The 19,879-nt window shown below is 43.8% G+C and overlaps 2 protein-coding genes across 2 annotated transcripts in view; one reads left to right on the top strand and one right to left on the bottom strand.

Moving 5' to 3' along the window:
• PMPCA (peptidase, mitochondrial processing subunit alpha) overlaps positions 1 to 6,836 on the bottom strand; it is a 31,056-nt gene extending 24,220 nt beyond the window's left edge. Inside the window, exon 1 of the mRNA XM_075835155.1 lies at positions 6,724 to 6,836. Within this exon, the coding sequence (XP_075691270.1) occupies positions 6,724 to 6,770 (47 nt within the window). The 5' untranslated portion in view covers positions 6,771 to 6,836. The remainder of the gene's footprint in view (positions 1 to 6,723) is intronic.
• Positions 6,837 to 6,855: 19 nt separating this feature from the next.
• Positions 6,856 to 18,608, top strand: ENTR1 (endosome associated trafficking regulator 1). Its single transcript, XM_075835151.1, has 8 exons — positions 6,856 to 7,128; positions 8,317 to 8,429; positions 9,683 to 10,069; positions 10,382 to 10,455; positions 11,954 to 12,065; positions 13,389 to 13,451; positions 14,696 to 14,835; positions 14,920 to 18,608. Exons 1-8 carry the CDS (start codon positions 7,068 to 7,070, stop codon positions 15,011 to 15,013), a joined length of 1,044 nt encoding a protein of 347 aa, XP_075691266.1. The 5' UTR covers positions 6,856 to 7,067; the 3' UTR covers positions 15,014 to 18,608.
• Positions 18,609 to 19,879: the final 1,271 nt, after the last annotated feature.

Below are 19,879 nucleotides of genomic sequence, written 5' to 3'. Positions count from 1 at the left end.
GGGACATAAACGGTTTTTAAAGATTCAATCTCATGTGGGGGCAACAATCCAGGAACGACCAGAGGACATGAGCTCCCAATCCAAAAGTAGCAATACTAATATGTCCAGGTCCCCCATATTGGTGGCACTAGTGTATTTTGCATATTGTGTCTATAGAGTCCAACAGATAAACAGGGACCACTATCCTATTGAAGATTGAGTTGGATCGTAATAAAAGGGAATGTATATGTAGAATATAATCCCCATAGTAATGGGACATTGAATTGTCGGGTTCAACCTCATATAAGGGCAACAATCTGATATGATGAATGGAAAAAAGCTCCATCGCACTTGTGAGCCCAAATCCAAAGAGTGACAATACTGCTGCGTCAGGTTCCCCATATTGGTGACACCGATATTCATTAAAGATATTCTACGGTATGTAATATATATACACCCAACAATATGGGAGACCACTCGTTCTCAGGGTTAGAGGTTGAATGAAAAGGAGAACATGCACATAATGTGACCCCTATAATAGGGGGGGGGGATGAAATCCCTTGGTAGATTCAATCTCATAAAGGGGAAACAATCTGGTGGAATATTCGATAATCTGAGCAGTAACCAGAACACGGGAGCTTCATCCAGCACACGGGCCACATAGCAGGACGTCCTGTAGGAGGTTTACAAGCCGTCTGGTGAGACACGGGATTTGGCGGCGTGGCCCAGTGGTTTCTATATTCCATGATGTCATCTATATGAGCAGGGGAACAAGTCGTGCGCTCCGAGAAAGACAAAAGGTACAAAGGACGACTGTAGGGGACACATAGGAGACCTTTACTAATGAAACAGAAGTTCCTTCCTTACATTTAAGCCCATAGGGACCCTGGTTTTGAGATGGTAGATCCAGAAAGCCCCCCCCTACCCAGCAGGATATGTTTGCGGTCCTGCCTCGTGCCGTACTTTTAACCCTTTCTATGGCATATGTGGTAACTGACCTCACACATCTACTGTGGCACATAACGAAGTGTCCGGCTGCATTTGAGATGTTCAGAACGGCAGGATTCCTGATATAACCGAAATGTTCTAGGACTCTGGTCTTCCATTTCCTGGCGGTAGAGCCATAAGGATACATAAAGCGACATTCTGCGCACTCAATAACGTAAACCGCGTATTCGCCGTTACTATTCATATATTCCTTGATCGCCACATTTTTATCCTTACTTGAGTCGCAGACATTTTTGGTAGGTCGAACACGTGCGCACATACCTGAGTAAAGTGACGCCACGTCGCAGCTCAGCCACGTCAAGTTTTCTGGCCACGTTTTGCTATGAAGTGTACAGAGGATGTCTCGTGTGTCCTGTATACAGCCCGGTATTCTCCGCACCAGAGGCTGCAGTAATGAATCAAGCCTCTCCGTCAGTGACCCTATACCAGACACTACAGGTCGCATTGGGGGAGGAGTTGCGCCCTTGTGAGTTTTTGGGAGAGCGCGCAGAATAGGGGCGACTGGATTATCTACAATCAAATAATCAAAATGTTTTTGGGTTATCGCTCCCACTGTTACCGTCATTTAATATGTTCCTGAGACTGGACTGGAAGGAATTAGTGGGATCAGTGTAACTTTCTATAGGTTTCTGAATCTGCCAATAGATGGAGAATTTGGGCCCTGTACATAGTTGTATCCATTACTGTAATACCCCCTTATATACTATAAGATACAACACGCCACGAGTAAGGACAAGCGATGTGTCTGACCAGCGTTGTCCCGCTATCTGATGCATCCACCCCTATGTATATTGACTCACTAATATATTTGGAATAAAGTTGGAATATTCCTATTAAACCCAGCGCTGGATCAAGTTTCTCTTCTCCGCTTTCATCTTCATCGTGTGCCGCCACGAGGATCCGTGCGCTGTCCGGGCTTGGACATAGGATCGGTGAGCCGGAGGATTCCTCCCGCATTTACTTCTTATTGCGGTTTTATTTCTCCGTGCGCACCGCACACCTGCGACACAGGATCATTATCTGGGGGCTATTCAGTCTTTAAAACCAAGGGGGGGGGGGGGCGGTTCGCTAAAAAGACTATTTGCTCAAATACGTTTTTGGCTATTATTTTGTCTTAAAATCGATTGTCTTAAAAATATGTCAGAAGAACCGCAACGCTGAAGAAGCGAGAGGCAGCCCTGGTATTTGCGAATACGGACGACGTGAGGCAGAGAAATCTGGATCTGCAAGACAAATTCCGACACATTGAAAAACTATTGGCTCAGGAAACTGTGGGACCGGACGACTCTTCAGAACTACATTTCTAAAAATGATGGTCCCAAGAGGCTTACGCCTTAGAAAAATCCCTACTTTTGCTGCTTCGAGGGAATTCACATGCGATTGGAATTCTCTGCTTCCGGAGTGCTCCTTAAATCTCATGAGATTGATTATAAAACACGAGGAGATTAAACTCTCAGAATTACAATCAGATATTGACAAACTTAAAGAACAAACAAATCCTCCGACTTACCGGAATATGAAGCCCTGAATGTTAGAACTAACACATTTGTGGAACAACTAGAGCAATCCATCATGGATGTAAAGAAAACAAAATCCCAACGTGATCTCCACGACTACGCACACGATGAGGTCCACAATTGGGGCAAGCGAGACCGGTCACACAATGGAGTTAAACCCAAGAAAAATAACTCTGACCAACACAGAGTAAGTTTTAGTTCCACAGAACAAGACTCCAATGATGGGGGTACTGAAGGTTCCGAAACGGATACCCTAAAAGAGCAACATATCAACCAACAAAGAAAAGGCCGATATCCGTAAAAAATGGGGCAAGAGGTGGCAGAAAACCTAAAACCAAAGGCTTCTGAGCCGCCTCGCGGTCTACGCAGTCCTCGGAATGAATAGAGAATATAGATGTGATGAATCTTTCATCTGCCCCCCCCCCCCCCCCGCTCAGTGACGTCCTATCTCTTGGCTTTGCCCCATGTCTGGACTTTGTGTTCAATGACCTTCTAGATGTGAACAAGTTTGTGCGCCATTTAACCGTCAAGAGAAACTTTCTAACATCCAACAACTTGGAGTCTGACAAAATGATATCAAAGTGAAGACCAAAGAAGAAAACAACTACAAGTGTCTTATGTTCGAGGAACAAACCGCTCCATCGTGTTTGGAGGAACCATCCGAAAAAAGGACCGTCAATCAGTTAATGTGGCGCAACATTTTGTCACTTCCAACCCCAATTTCTATCCTTTTTCAACCCAGAACTGAATCCATGGAGATATTCCTGTTGGCTGTAGAGAGGAGAGGGAGCTGCAGAAATTGTCTGATTCCACCAGAGGAGATAATACTGGACAGAAGATGTCAGCGGAACATAAACCTGCGGGTAATAATAAGGACATTGTAATCACAATGGCGGACAGGGGGGGGGGGGGGTATTACAGTAATGGATACAACTATGTACAGGGCCCAAATTCTCCATCTATTGGCAGATTCAGAAAGTTACACTGATCCCACTAATTCCTTCCAGTCCAGTCTCAGGAACATACTAAATGACGGTAACAGTGGGAGCGATAACCCAAAAACATTTTGATTATTTGATGGTAGATAATCCAGTCGCCCCTATTCTGCGCGTTCTCCCAAAAACTCACAAGGGCGCAACTCCTCCCCCAATGCGACCTGTAGTGTCTGGTATAGGGTCACTGACGGAGAGGCTTGATTCATTACTGCAGCCTCTGGTGCGGAGAATACCGGGCTGTATACAGGACACACGAGACATCCTCTGTACACTTCATAGCAAAACGTGGCCAGAAAACTTGACGTGGCTGAGCTGCGACGTGGCGTCACTTTACACCTGTATACCGCATGAAGTGGCTCTCAGGCCTCTCAATCGTCACTTGCTCATATACAGCACTTAGTCACGACCGGTCGCTTTCCATCCGGGACGTCTCGCACTTCCTGATGACATCATTTTTTCAGATTTGATGGCCAATTTTATTTGCAGCTGAGGGGGGGGGGGGTCACTGGCAAAACCTCGTCATCGCCTGGTGGGAAGAATTGGTCATTTATTCCCCTGACAATCCTCTTCTCGTGGACATTCATTGATCTGGCAGATACATCGACGATCTCATCTGGGAGGGCGATGTGTCTGCCATACCGATGTCCATCCAGTATATAAACCATAATGATTGCAATTTGAAGTTTACTTATTTGTCCCAGCGTAATAACGTTTCCTTTTTGGATCTAGAATTGTCCTCCAAACCAGGGGAGAACATTGTTTCCAAAACATCCCGGAACAAGGTGACGGGAAACCCAATTTGACATGCTGACAGCGATCATCCCAGGCACACGATCACATCGATCCCAGTGGGGGAGATGATCGGGGGCCACAAGAAACTGTAGCCAAGATGGAAGTTTTTCAGGGGAACAATCTCTGATTTGCCGGAGATTACGCAAAAGGGGTTCTAGGAATTGGGCACCCGACAGGGCGAGATCTATAGTCCAATCTAAAACATGAAATCGGTTGTTGTTTTAATAAAGATCCGGTTGTTTCCGGTCCCGTTAAGCCCAATCTTGTGTTCCAATCCAGCAACCAATCTTCTCAGATCAGGGACATTATTTACAGATCTATCCCAATCCTTCTGGAAGATGAAGGACCAGATGATATATTGAGGAGGGGGGGGGTGCAGGGTCGTCTCAAGGAGAACTGCGACTCGTGGCAATATCCGGTCTCCGTCCCCGTTTTCATCCCACAAAACCACCACCTCCAGGTTACAACACAAGGGTTTTTTTTTTTTAGATGCGGCTCTAATCCATGTCCGGTATGTGCGCACGTGTTCGACCTACCAAAAATGTCTGCGACTCAAGTAAGGATAAAAATGTCCCAATCAAGGAATATATGAATAGTAACGGCGAATACGCGGTTTACTTTATTGAGTGCGCAGAATGTCGCTTTATGTATCCTTATGGCTCTACCGCCAGGAAATGGAAGACCAGAGTCCTAGAACATTTCGGTTATATCAGGAATCCTGCCGTTCTGAACATCTCAAATGCAGCCGGACACTTCGTTATGTGCCACAGTAGATGTGTGAGGTCAGTTACCACATATGCCATAGAAAGGGTTAAAAGTACGGCACGAGGCAGGACCGCAAACATATCCTGCTGGGTAGGGGGGGGCTTTCTGGATCTACCATCTCAAAACCAGGGTCCCTATGGGCTTAAATGTAAGGAAGGAACTTCTGTTTCATTAGTAAAGGTCTCCTATGTGTCCCCTACAGTCGTCCTTTGTACCTTTTGTCTTTCTCGGAGCGCACGACTTGTTCCCCTGCTCATATAGATGACATCATGGAATATAGAAACCACTGGGCCACGCCGCCAAATCCCGTGTCTCACCAGACGGCTTGTAAACCTCTCGCAGGACCTCCTGCTTTGTGGCCCGTGTGCTGGATGAAGCTCCCGTGTTCTGGTTACTGCTCAGATTATCGAATATTCCACCAGATTGTTTCCCCTTTATGAGATTGAATCTACCAAGGGATTTCATGCCCCCCCCCATTATAGGGGTCACATTATGTGCATGTTCTCCTTTTCATTCAACCTCTAACCCTGAGAACGAGTGGTCTCCCATATTGTTGGGTGTATATATATTACATAGAATATCTTTAATGAATATTGGTGTCACCAATATGGGGAACCTGACGCAGCAGTATTGTCACTCTTTGGATTTGGGCTCACAAGTGCGATGGAGCTTTTTTCCATTCATCATATCAGATTGTTGCCCTTATATGAGGTTGAACCCGACAATTCAATGTCCCATTACTATGGGGATTATATTCTACATATACATTCCCTTTTATTACGATCCAACTCAATCTTCAATATGATAGTGGTCCCTGTTTATCTGTTGGACTCTATAGACACAATATGCAAAATACACTAGTGCCACCAATATGGGGGACCTGGACATATTAGTATTGCTACTTTTGGATTGGGAGCTCATGTCCTCTGGTCGTTCCTGGATTGTTGCCCCCACATGAGATTGAATCTTTAAAAAGCGTTTATGTCCCATTATTAAAGGGGTTATATTATATATATTTATTATTCATTTTTTATTTATTTTTTTCTTTGATTCAATGTAACCCTTAGAATGATAGCGGTCACCCATCTTGTGGTTTGCTTTGTATATATATAAAATTTAATATTTTTAATAAATCTAGAGCCACTAATATGGGGGAACTTGACATATTACCAAAAGCTAATTTGAGCGTTTGACTGTTTCATTGCCATTCTTTTCTCGACATAACGTATTGATTGATAATTGCTCTTCTTTTGGAATAGATCATTTAACTTTTCACGGTGCAGCAATTCTATTGGGGGCTTTATCATACTTAGATACAATGTAGACCCTTCCCCTTTTTTTCTGACAATTGGTTTTTCTTAATCTTTCTGTATGATTTTAGGACGTGGGAGTTCTTAATATATTTGGAATAAAGTTTGAATATTACTTATTTTTAAATCCAGCGCTGGATCAAGTTTCTCTTGTTCTGCTTTGTTATGGGCACTACTAGTCTTCATAAAGTCTACCCCCCCCATCATATGATTTTATAGGAGACATGTAGAAGTTAGAGAACAACAATACCCCGTCCCCCCTTATTAGATTGCCCCATCCCAGAACGCAGTGACCACCGTGCCCTTGTCTGACACACGTCTACAGGACGGGTGTCTCTCCTTCATGACCCCAATTACCTCCGTATCCCGACCCACGCCCGGTTCCTCGTCATGTTCGCCGCCATCTTTACACTCTCACCCCTGACCTCCCCGGTTCATGTCACAGTGGCCAATTTCCTGCTTCCTGTCCATAATCAGACGTCACTTCCTGGGCGGAGCCTCGCGGCTGCGGTGCTCAGTGGTTTCCATGTGCAGCCCCTGTTCCTCTCTACTGCCCCCTGCTGTCTTGTTATCTATAGTTCTGATCTCCTGCAGGAGATGATTGCTCCATCTGTCCCACCCTTTTCGGGGCGCACATTGTGATTATAACTATGAGCTGTGACCCCTGCTGACCTATCAGTGCCCCCCGACTACTCCCTGCCATGTCAGGATTCTCCCGGCAACCGTCAGGGAAGAGAGGCAAGACCCTGATCATCCAGGATGGTGAGTGTGGGGGCAGGGTGTTGACTGGAGTGGGGCACACTGAGGCATGACTGGGGCGGCACAGCAATCACTGGGCACAATGTGTGGCATTACACTTCAATAGAAACCATATGGGCACTGTATATAAAAGAGTACACATACAGCTACACCCGTACCCGCATAGGGAATAGATTGGCACTTCTGTACCATGGGCACCCAACTATTTCTTATTTTCATTATTAAAGGGGCACTCCAACCCCTTGCAAATATGTTTCGCCTGCTGCCATATTCCAAACACTCCGCTTTTAAATTTGGCGCCACTGTGTGCCCCCTCTCCTCATCCCATGAACACATTGCAGCCGATCGCTGGCGTTACTATGGATCACATGTCACTGCTGTGGCTAGTTATTGGCTGCCATGGTCACATGGACGAAATGTCAACAAAAAATGGCTGCCCCATTCCTGGTTGTAAAGTCGCCGTGAGCGTACAGCAACTTTCCATACGGAAACAGCTGATCGACCGTCTTTCCTTATAATCCATGGCATATCCCGCTGATGTGTGTTGCAAATTATAAATTTGCCCTTTAAATTTTGTGCAAACGCAATAGTTTTAGGATTTAAGTTGGGAAAATGAAACGGATCCATCAATCACTTGCGCTGCAGTGTCTGTTACGATGTAACAAGTCCGACCGTCATGTGACTAACAAGTCTTTCTATCTTTTCCTGAACTTCGTGTAAAGTAGATGCGTTATAGAGTCTGTCACCTGGCGGATATATAATTACGGGAATCTAGTGGGGGGCTATTGCAGACCCTGGACGCCGCCCAATGTGGCGTAAGAGAGTGATCGCTGCACTTTAAGAGGTGCGTCCATCTTGGCTTGTTGGGATCACATGACCGTCTTCATGAACGTTTCCTAATAAAGGCGTCTTGGAGATGGTCATGTGATGCCAGGAACGCCACCTTCCGAGGAGCTCTGGAGAGCTTTCAGTGGGGGCAATAGGATCCACTGGCTTCCTGTACCCGGGTACCCCAGTCTGTGTGTGTGATACTAGTCTATAACAATGTTGTGCCAGTGACTACTGATGGGCGCGGCAATAAGGACTCAAGGACAATGTCGTTACCATTGTAGTAGATTGCTGTAAAGCGAGACCTTTCTGCCGTAATATCAGCTCTGGATCGCTGTGATTTTCATCTTCTGTGTTTTGCAGATAGTGATGTGGATAATCCTGATGAAGGTAACCCGTTTTCTTTCAAGGAGTTTGTGAAAAGCAAAACCTGCGTCTTGCCTGCCGGAAGAAACTGTGAGGGGGATTTCTCCATTGTGAGTGACGTTCGTCTCATTTTATATGGACAGTTGTATTAATTTCTCCTGTCATGTCTGTTTTAGTAAATACCTGTATTCCTCATAAAATAACAATTCTGGAGCAACGTTTCCTAGAACTCTACATTGTGCCGTTCCTCTGTTATTCCTCCTAGAAATTTACGCATAAATTGACAACTGGGTGTTACCAGTTGGAGACGTGTCTCTACGGTCTGAGACTGTGTTGGGACACCCCCCTCCCAACTGGTAACACCCAGTTGTCAATTTATTCATACATTTGTTAGAGGAAATACAGAGCTTTAATAATTTTTATTTTATGGGAAATACAAGTATTTAAATGCCCGGAGAGGTGACCGGTTTACAGGCAACTTAAAGAGGACCTATCTCGCCATTCGGCAGTATTCTCGTTCCTAATATTGTGGCATGATCAGAGTATAGAGAACTATTTGCTGCAGCTCTGGTAAAACTACAGAATTATCCCAGTATTTTTCTCATGTCCTTAAAAGGGTTGTATCAACAGGACAGGCCCCTTTAAATTTGTAGATTTAGATACCCTACTGAAGCCAATCTTCAACCCCACCCTCCCTCACAGGTGCCACTTTGGGAACATAATGAGTCATGCCCATCCTACCCTTCTCCCTAATCAGGCCTCTGCCGAGGTACAATTGCCAAGAGGGCTCACCTGTCCGTGTTTCTCCGCCCCTTAGACTCCTTAGAGGTAGGAAGTGCTTTTATCGAGTCTATGGGTATCATGCGAACGTGTTTTGACCCACTTTTAGCACTTTGGGGACTTCTTTAGAATCATCTGCACGCAGTCACTTTAGTAGGATTTTTAATGTGGATGTCAGTAAGGGTATGTTCACACGCGGAGTCAAAAACATCTGAAAATACAGAGCTGTTTTCAAGGGAAAACAGCTCCTAATTTTCAGCCGTTTCTTAAGCCAGTCGCGTTTTTTACGGCTGTTTTTGGAGCTTTTTTTCAATAGAGTCTATGAAAAACTGCTCCAAAAACGTCCCAAGAGGTGACCTGCACTTCTTTTTCGCGGCCGTGCAAAAAAACGGCCCGTCGGAGCAGAACGCCATTTTTCCCATTGAAATCAATGGGCAAATGTTTGGAGGCGTTTACGGCCCGAAAAACGGCAGAAAATAGGCCGTGTGAACATACCCTAAGACGACCCCTGGTGACTGCGTCCCTTTAAAATTGAGAATACGAAGAACTTTTCATCTTAAGACTAATTCTATTTTCTTATTAGGAAACCGGACCTGGTACCACACAACTCCCTGAGTCCCATGACAAGTTTGGTCTCATCTCAAAGTACCAGGACACCTTTTTTAAGGATCCTACAGTGGATAATGATCTCCTGGATGATGATGATGATGAGGAGGAGGACTGGAGTGGAAGCTATCACCCATCGGTTGTAGAGCAGTCCCTTAATGTCAGCACGTCTCCTGACAGTATATATAATGAGTCTTATGCATACAGTGACATCTCAGCGGTCGATCAGTTTACAACATGGCGGCTTCCTGGTGGGGCCCCTCCTGCTGCAGACGGCTACACCAATCCAGAGCTGCCCATCACGACCACGAAGAATCCCGCTGAGGGTGTGCTCTTCCAGAACAAGCGGTTGAGCTATGAGGAGGTAGAGGACCTCTAGTTTGGCTGAAATACTGAGGGGGAATTGATCCAGGGGCACAACCAATAGCAAGGAAACATTTTACCATCTGGTACTCTGGGAATATCCCTTTAATTAAAGGGCACAGGCGTTAGTATAGTGGGATATTTAGAACGTGGAATATTAAAAGGTAAGGCCCCACAGGGTGGTATTAGTGCGGCTGTCAAATTGCTTGTTAATGGCCATGCAGAATATGTACATTTACTGACAGCAAGCAGAGATCTTGAAACCCTTTAAGGTTCCATTCACTTTAATGCACTCCTTGTGTTTATATTTCAGGTCTTAGAAGAAAATGATTGTCTGAAAATAAAAATCCAAGAGCTCAGGAAACTTAATGAATTCCAGGCAGAAAAGTCAGTATCATTAATGCAGATTTTATTTTCTTGACTTTTAACTTTTTTTTTTTACGTGGAAGTCAATGGGCAGTTGTGACATTTCGTAACCCTTGCATTCCAGGAATGTAAATATGGAATTCATTGTATCGCCGATTTCCGTTGCCAGACATTTATGAAATCTCCTACAAATACGTCATAAATGTCAAAGGTCGGAATACCCCTTTAATTATTTTACAAGGAACTAGATTTTAAGCAATATCCTATTAGAATTCTATTGGAATATGATTATTGTTATTTATGTTACTACAAGCCATTCCAATAATAAAGCAGGGTACGGAAGGCGAAATAATATTCGGTATCTTCCACGCGGTTGTTATATAATATAGGGGGTTATTTGCTGCTGCTTAGTATGGAGAATCTGCCATCCATTCAAAATCAATGGGTGCTCTATAGAGATGAGCGAATTGATTTGGCACAAATCTAATTAGGTCCGAATTTACCACAAGTATCGAATTCGCACAAATTGGTAAAATGGAGCCGCCAGCAAGCATCGGCTGCATTTTACGGGTTCTAAGAAAAAAAACTATTAAGAAACTCACTATCTCCGCTGGTTACGTCGATTGGTCCAGTGTGATTGCTGCAACCAATCACAGGCTGCAGTGGTCATATGGGACAAAACTAAGTCCTCTCAGGAGACAGCAGGTGAGATGACAGTTTTCCCCATGTGACCGCTGCAGCCAATCACCTACGAACAATCAGGACGGTAAGTATGGTATTTTTTTTAATTTTAGGTTTGGAATTGCAAGTGCCCCGATTGTCCTGTTGGACTCTCTGATGTCTTTTAGGACTGTATTAAACTTGGACAAGGCATTGAATTGTGACTCGCAGTGCATTTATTCGGACCAAATTTAAAATCGGCGCTGAAACGAATTTCAGAAAATCGCTTATCGTTGGTGCCGTATAATACTATAGAAGTATTTAAAGGGGTTTTCTTTACATATTTGGTAATGGCATATAAATAGGATTTGATTAGTTGAGGGCCTAGTAGGGGGACAAGGGGAAGGTTGGGAGTGGTGCTGTACAGAGAGAAAGTCCTAAATGGGGGCGCTGAACCTTACCTAGTCCTGCCATCTACATCATTGTAGAGGGATTGGATGTGGTCCCAGCAGTCAGACCCCCACCATACTAACAGATGGGATATTACTAAGAAGTAATGTTGTCAGGTCCCAATAGAAGGTCGCCCTGCAACCAGCTTGCTGCCAGAGACCTGAGATGGGTAAAAGGGTTTATATGGCTGGCAGTAGCTAAGTGTCCAATGAAATTACTTGGTTTTTGGGTGGCAGAACCCACATAGTTATGGTGGGGGGACTCCTCTCCAGGACTCCATATTGAAACTGGAGAATCCCTTTAACCTATTATACATGAGTAGGTAACAATAATATGAAGAAGCTTGTCAGATATTTACTAGTCATCGTTCCCAGAATATCTCATATATAGATGGTCCCAATCATTTTAGGGTTAAACATTTCGAGCGGAAACTTGAAGAAAAAATTCTTGAGGAACAGAAGGAGGCGCAAGACTTGGAGTCCATGGTGCAACAAGTGGAGGCGAACCTGCAGATGATGACGGTCAGTGCCATACCAGGATTTAAATATGTGTTGGATCGAATGCTGCCAAGTGTTCTCCACATTCATGAATGAGGACCTGAGTGATTTGAGACAGACCGGTTGCTAGGGATGGAGTGCCTGACAAGCCCATACACAGGACCGTTGTTAGGCAGCGCGTCCGTCTGTCCTAGATAACTCGATGGTTTAGCGCAATACTGGAGAGGGGGAAAGAAATTTAGCCAAGCTGTTTCCCAAATAAAAGCTCTTTAACCCCTTTGCCGCCACATCCATTTTTCTGGTTTACATTTTTGTTTTTTCCTCCCCCACTTCCAAAAGACATCACTTTTTTAATATTTTTCCATAGATATAGCCGTATAAGGGATTGTTTTTTTGCGGGATGAGTTGTAGTTTTTAATGGCACCGTTTATTGTACCATGTATCGAACTGCAAAAATGAAGGAAAAAAATCACTGTGTGGTGGAATTGGGAGGAAAAAAAAACAGCAATTCCTCCATTGTTGTTTGGGTTTTGTTTATACGGCGGAAATGGTATACAAACAATACTAGCTGTATTCACAGAACATAATAGTAACCCTGCTATACTGAAGACTTAAGATTGATGTAGCCGGGACATTAACATGTCATGGGCCTCATTTCTTAAAACGGTTGTACAGTAAAACTGGCCTTGTTGCCAATAGCAACCAATCAGAGCTCAGCTTTTACTTCTTAAACTGCGTTGGAAAAATGAAAGCTTAGCTGTGATTGGTTGTTACGGGCAACAAGGACAGTTTTGATAGATGAGGCCTAGTACTGTATTATACCCAGTGCGGGGCCGTGCAAGAGACAGGGGTTCAAAGAGAATCCCTCAGGGCCTGTACTAGGTATAACACACAGTATATTTGTGTTGCCCAGAGTGTCCTCTCAAATTGTACCTTCCATATTGTCTAAAATAGACCTCCTCCTAGAGAGGTGACACAAAGACCGGCTCAAAAGGAACCATGGTCGTCCGTTTAAAGCACTGTGTGATATGTAATACTTTATTTCCCAGTAAGACCACCTTAAAGTTGCCAAAAAAAGTAAGGCCCTTCCAGATGAAAGCTCTTACACGTGTTCCAATACGCGCACCTAAGTCAGCTGGATATTATCAGGACGGGTTTTTTTAGTCTCTGACTGTATACAAAAATATTCTTATTCGGTGACAGTAAGCAGAGATATTGAAATGGTGACAAAAATGTTTGGAAAGTTCTAGAATATTTCATTATCCGATGATTATACTTTTAATAAATCAAGAACAGATTGTATTAATTTGTTAGAACTCTGACATCCTGATTATTAATCTCTTTTAGAAAAGAGCGGGAAAAGCTGAGAGCAGCGTGACCAAACTGAAGCAGGAAGTTACTCTACTGCAGGTGGGTAGGAACATCAAGAAACAAAAAACTGATTTAGTTCGAAGCAGCTTTTTCCTTCAAATGTGACAACCAATATGGCTGCATTTCCTGTTGTCAATGTACGAAAAATGCTCGCCGCAACAAAACTGTAAAAATGTCCCTCTCTGTATGTAAATAAAACAGAACTCAAAGTTTAGCTGCTACTCTAACGTCTCATTTACTAAAAGTTTAACATTTTGGGTGGAAATCCCCTCTAAGTGAACTAATACACTGTAATGTCAAAGCACGCCCGAGGGAACACCAAAGAGAGAAGTTGTGCATCGTTCCTCAGGCCCTGAACTAGATAAAATACAGTGCATGGCGTGTTCCTTTAAGAAAAGCAAGGAAGGGGGGTGTTCCACGCCACCTTACTTACTAAAGTGCCATGGATGTAATCATACCCCCGCTGGCCTGCTTTCTTAGTCTGTTAGATACCCTAACGTAAAGCGGTCTGTACAAGTGACCCTTTAACACATTCCCATCCTAAGACGTACATTTACGTCATGGGAACTGTACAGTTCCCCCAAAATTACATGTCAGTCATGACACATACACATGAGCTGTGCCCGCGCCCACTTGCAGGTGCCCGCTATTTTAGACAACCAACACCTCGCTCTACCAGGATCAGAGAGGACGCCGATCCTGGCCATTTCACCCCTTAGATGCTGACTGTGGCATCTTAGACAGAGCCCACTCCCTCTGTAAACCCCTGTCAGCCCATCAGCCCCCGAGACGCGATTACGGGGAGCCAATTGATTCCTCGGTCTGCCATCTTAGCACACCTATTAGCAATAAACACAATGGCAGAATTGCTGAGGGGGTTTCTATCACCCCAAAAAACATCCTGCACAAACAAGCCCTCATTTAGTTTTATTAAATAAAAGTTATGGCACTTGGAATAAGACCATGCAAAAATGAAAAAAAAAGTTGCCGTGTCCTAGAGGCCAATATAGGCTGCATTCTATATGGGGTTAATGGCCGCCCCACACTCCTCAGATGACAATGTCACTTAAAATTGGTACTGGTTGTAGCCTGGAGGTTACAATTTCATTGGGGGCTGTGGCTGTCAGTGCATGCTGGGAGTTGTAGTTTTGAAACAGCTGGAGAACTACAAGTTTGAAACCACTGCCGGCCTCAGTCACCCCTCAGATCTCGGCCACGGTGCTATGGCGGAGATCTAAGACTATATATTCCAGTCACTTACAGTGCACACTTCTGTTACTTAGATCCAGCTCAACACTTACAAAGCTGAGAATGTAGCCTTGCGGCGGGGAGAGACAGCCGGAATGAACGCAGTGAAACAAAACGCCAGCTTAGCTCTGGAGAACCTGCACAAGACAGTGAGCGGGGCGCAGGCTTCCATCAAGTAAGTGGGGTTTGTGTATTGGGGTCCAGCGACGGCTCGTTGTGTCTGTATATAATCTACGGTCGTGTTCCACCTCTATAATAGGCAGCTCTTGTCCGGAGCCGAGGCTTTGAACCTTGTGGCCGAACTGCTGAGATCCATTGACAAAATTGCAGAAGTCCACGACGATGGATCATAAAGACCACTACTACTTTATGGAACTTGGCAAATATAAAAAGAACTCTCCGCCCTGACAGTCAGGTGTACGCTTCCACGAGTGGACTAAAGAAAAGAAATAATTGGCTGCTCGGCTTTATTTGGTATTTAACTAATCCTTTAAGGGGTTGTCTGTTATTAGAAAAAACGATTTGCATATTTTCCAGAAACCGCGCCTCTCATAGGCGGTGTCAAAGCTGAGCTGCAATACCAGACACAGCCTATGGAGAAGCGTGGCGCTATATCTGGAAAATAAAGCAGACCCTTGAGTCTAATCTCTCTATGAAGAGAACCGGTCAGTCAGGCAGACCCCTTTAAATGAGGGTACGGTATCAACAGGATGCTTTAATAAAGGTAAGTCAGTGGAGGCCAAAAACTGCCAGTCAGGGAGACCTCTGTCAGTCAGAAGTGACAAGAGGGCACCACATGCCTGTGTTTCCCCACCACGTTGTTCTTCAGATGGGACGTCTAGTGAGCTATCTCTGCTACTGACTGGTAGGGGGTTCTACTTGCATATACCATGCTCTAGCATTTGGCCTCATCATTGGCATGGCAAATGAGGCCAATATCTTGTCTGTCGGTGCCCCATTAAAATGCCACCTTCCTACTACTAGATTCCAATAAAAAGCTCTACTGCGTTTCCACGATTGTACGAGATACAGATGTGTCCACCATTACTTTTTTCTTTTAAACTTTTTTGCATTGTTACACAATTTGTCATGATACCAATTCAATACAATCGCACGCCATCCAGTAGAAAAACTCATGCGTTAAACGTATACTTTTTTTTTTTTTTTTAACATAGGATTATATAGCCGGACAATGCCAGCTGTCACCCATAGAATCCCATGTTCAAAAATACGTACACCTTTTTTTACTAACTGGCTGTGACATTTGTGTTTTTTATTTTTATATATAAACACGGGCGACGGGCATGTCTTGCACCATACATCTCGTTTTATATCGGATCTTGGCTCTGTTCATGTAACGTTTTTGGCCTACGTTGAACATATACACCAGGACAAGCTCCAGACGCCTACGTTAAACATAGGCTGTGGTGGATGCCTTCACCATAGAGTTTAACGGTATACTTTAAACATATGCGGACACCATTATAGCTACTATTAAGCATCCGCTTAACGCACATGTCACCCAAATACTATAATAGTAACTGTTTAATAGGTCATAAAAGGCTAGAATTTAAATGTATACGTGTGGCATAAGTCACCCGTAGACTACAATATTAAAAAAAAAGTTTACCACGCCGTATAGGTTTCTTCCGGGACCCTCGAACAAAAGCGTAGTCTACTAGGCTATTCTATCCTTAAAAAAAAAAAAAAGTATAATATGATTGCCTGAGACCAAAAGGACACTCTCTTGGCCTCAGTCGGGCAAATATAGCCCTACGGACATGTGTAGGCCGAGAGCTTTCCCCACGTACACGCTAAATGTAGGGCTCAAACATAGTGTGCCCAAAAAGAAAGTAAGGGAGAACACATCTGTATAGATTTCTTTCACACGGCCATGAAAGCCAGCGCCGATCAATGAGACCGCTCGTTGATCGGCGCTCGTTTGCTCCTTTCATAAAGAGCAATGATCGGTTATGTATGGGGACGAGCGCTCTTTACTACGATCATTCGTCCCCATACATTTCCATCATGTCGGCAGCACAGGGAGGTGTGAAGCCGACCAGCGAGCACTTTATTGGCTGCATGAACGGGCAGGTAATGTGTAAAAGGGCCTTCACTGCTTTATATGTATCTCTACCAGATGGTAGGTGGGGGTCTGACCGCCGGGACCCTCTTTGTTCAGTAGAACAAAGGGGTCACAGCCCCTTCCATGTTTATCCGGGCACAGCAGCATGTTTGTACATGTGGCTGTGACTGGCACTGCTACATTCAGTTGTAGTACCATGCACAACCACATAGACAAGGATAGGCCATCAATGTATATCCCTGGAAAAAAGTGGTTCTGTCTGTATATATATTTATTTACATTGCCAACTAACCAAATACCGCCATATATCTAATATAGACTATTACTTCTGCCAGCGTTTAGACGCAGCGTCTCAGCGCAGCTCATTTGTGGCACAGTGATGCACTTTACACTACAGCCCCCTGCACCAGTAATGAGATGCACGATTGTTTTCTAAACGCAATAGGTCTGCAACCTGTGGTTCACCAGACTGTGTCTGCCAATGCATGCTGGGAGTTGTAGTTTCACAGCGGCTGATGAGCCCCAGGTTGCAGAACACTGCTATACACAATGGGTCTCTAGCACTGTAAGGTAACTCATGTTATATCCTTTTCTATAAGAAATATTTGTTTTTATTATTTGACTTGTACTAAACTCCATTCCAATTTAATTATATTCTATTTTTTATAATGATATCCTGCTGGGTTTATATTTATATCACAGATTTACTATTAATTTAATTAGATCATTGTGCTACAGCACTTTACTAGAGGGAGATACGTTCTAAGGGGTCATGCTCATCACAGCTGAGGGTTTGCTACAGTTTTCAGTCTAGACTATAATCTTTTGCTTTCTCCTGCTACAATGTATCAGTCTATTTAGCTCACAAGGTATTGGCTAGACTGGATACAGTGTAACAAACCCTCAGCTGTGAAAAGTATTAGGTTTGTTTACAAGACAGCAGGCAGAGATCTTGAAAATGAATTGAATATGTCTTAGAAAGTAGGATAACATTATACTGTGACTGAGATGTATACAAGACCACTCAGACAGCCATTTTGCAGCCTTAGCAAATATGTCCTCATGAGTTGTTTTTTGGTTTTTTTTAGAAACAGCGCCACTTTTGTTCATAGGCTGTGTCTGGTATTGCAGTGCAGACCCATTTACTTGACTTAAGCTGCAGTACCAGATATAGCCTATGGGCAAAAGTGGCGCTGTTTCTGGAAAAAAACCCTCTTTTCTAATCCTGGACAATCCCTTTAATGTGTTGTGTACAACGAGAAGCAATATTTATAGATCTATCTTCATGTGTTTTAGTCTTTTTTTTTTTTTTTTTTTTAGCCTGTGGTTATTATTGTTGTGAACAGAGTTAGGTTAGCAAATCGCTTAAAGGGGTTGTCCAGGATTATAAAAAAAACATGGCTGCTTTTTTCCCAAAAACAGCAACACACCTCTCTATGGGTTGTCTCTGGTATGGCAGCTTAGCTCCATTGAAGGGAATGAGACTGGGCTGCAATACCACACCCAACCTGTGGACAAGAGTGGCGCTGTTACTGGATGAAAAAAAAATGAAGCTCCTAATCGCTGAGAATCCTATACATTTAGGCAAACTATATAAAGGCAATTTTCATGACTCAATACTTCCCTCTTTGAGAATCTATTTAGTGCACCTATGTTGGGCTTTACAGTAAGTTACTCCATCTACTGTCACCGATTCCTATTTGTAAGAAAAAAGAGGCATCTATGTTCCCGTTGCAATATTACAAAAATGACTTCCTTTATGAGCAGGAGCAGTTTGGGAAGAGCTGCTGCAGGACAGTCAAACTCCCTGCGGCTGCAATTCCCTTTTGGTGGTAACGGTATACAGCACCTGTATTCTCTGAAGATTGGACGTTGGTCTTCATTTTCTGACAGCCGTTACCATTGCCTCTCAATTCAGAAAATACAGGAGCTGTAAGTGCCAACTGTGACAGGGAGAGCAGTCATGGGGAATTTGGTCTCACTGCAGCTGCCCTCTATTACCCGAATCGCTCCTACTGATCTATTAGGGACTTGCTGTATATGCAGCTCCCTGACCGATTCTCCAAAGCATCGGATAGATATATATTTTTTACTTAATCTATGCAGTGTTACTTTTTCTAATCTAGTTTTATATAAAACGTAGGATTCTGCTAGTCTTGCATTTTTACATCTTTTTCTGATGGGGACGTGATCGATCAGGATCACCTTAATGATATTCGTATATTCTTTAGTCGGTATCTTGATGGAGATTATAGAAAGTATTTATTTTTCTGTATTGTGCTGGAATATTGTAAACTAAGATTAGGCAACCTGACCTGAAGCTCGCCAGCAGCGGTGGAACTACAAGCCCCATCATACTCTGCCAATGACTGCAACTGGCGAGCAACAGATCTCCTGGCTTTGATCTGCGGAATTCAGAGGAACTAAATGTGAAATATTTTGTTTTTATATTCATGAATAAATGATTCAACATTTTATTATTTAAAGAAAATCAACAACGTGTCGAGTTTGATTTTAAAACATTTTACATTTTGTCATCTGCGGGCAGCATGTTTTACAGCAGGAGGAGCGGAGCAGATTGATATATAGTTTTGTGGGAAAAGATTCAGAACTTGTCATTTATTGATCCAAGTCGTTGCTTATGAGTCAAGAGGGCGGGGTCACTCAGTTGTCGATCACTGATTAGGACCGCCCACTGAACTCAAAAGCCCAGATTGAGTGGCGATTTAGCTCAATAACTTATACTAAATCTTTTCGAACAAAATTATATATCAATCTCCTCAGCTCTTCCCGCTCTATAACATGCTGCAGATCCGAAAGGATGTTATCCAAATTGCTCCCCTTATACTAGGAGCAAAACTTTGACGGGGACGCTTCAGCCTCTGGGTAAAACTGATACACTGTGTTATACCAAGTGCAGGACATGAGGGGGTGGAGCATGACACAGGGATTTTCTTTAGAGTGTCATGCGCGCACACACGACCCCCCCCCCCCTCAGCCAACATGTTAGGCTTAAAGGGGTTGCTTATGAAGACAACCCCTGTTTACATGCACTATTAGGGCATATTGATATCTTAGAGGAGTGTCCACCAGAATAGAGAGCTGCTCCTCTAAATGGCCACCATGTAATACG

This window comes from Rhinoderma darwinii, chromosome 8 (genome assembly GCF_050947455.1).
Source record: "Rhinoderma darwinii isolate aRhiDar2 chromosome 8, aRhiDar2.hap1, whole genome shotgun sequence".
Classification (NCBI taxonomy): domain Eukaryota; kingdom Metazoa; phylum Chordata; class Amphibia; order Anura; family Rhinodermatidae; genus Rhinoderma; species Rhinoderma darwinii.
The sequence above is the reverse complement of the archived record's forward strand: the minus strand, read 5'-3'. Positions and strand labels throughout refer to the sequence as shown.

Excerpts from the sequence above, each read along its gene's own strand:
- ENTR1 (XM_075835151.1), top strand. The coding sequence starts at position 7,068 with ATGTCAGGATTCTCCCGGCAACCGTCAGGGAAGAGAGGCAAGACCCTG. Across the intron at positions 7,129-8,316 it reads GACCCTGATCATCCAGGATG|ATAGTGATGTGGATAATCCT; the intron begins GTGAGTGTGGGG and ends TGTGTTTTGCAG. Across the intron at positions 13,452-14,695 it reads AGGAAGTTACTCTACTGCAG|ATCCAGCTCAACACTTACAA; the intron begins GTGGGTAGGAAC and ends TCTGTTACTTAG.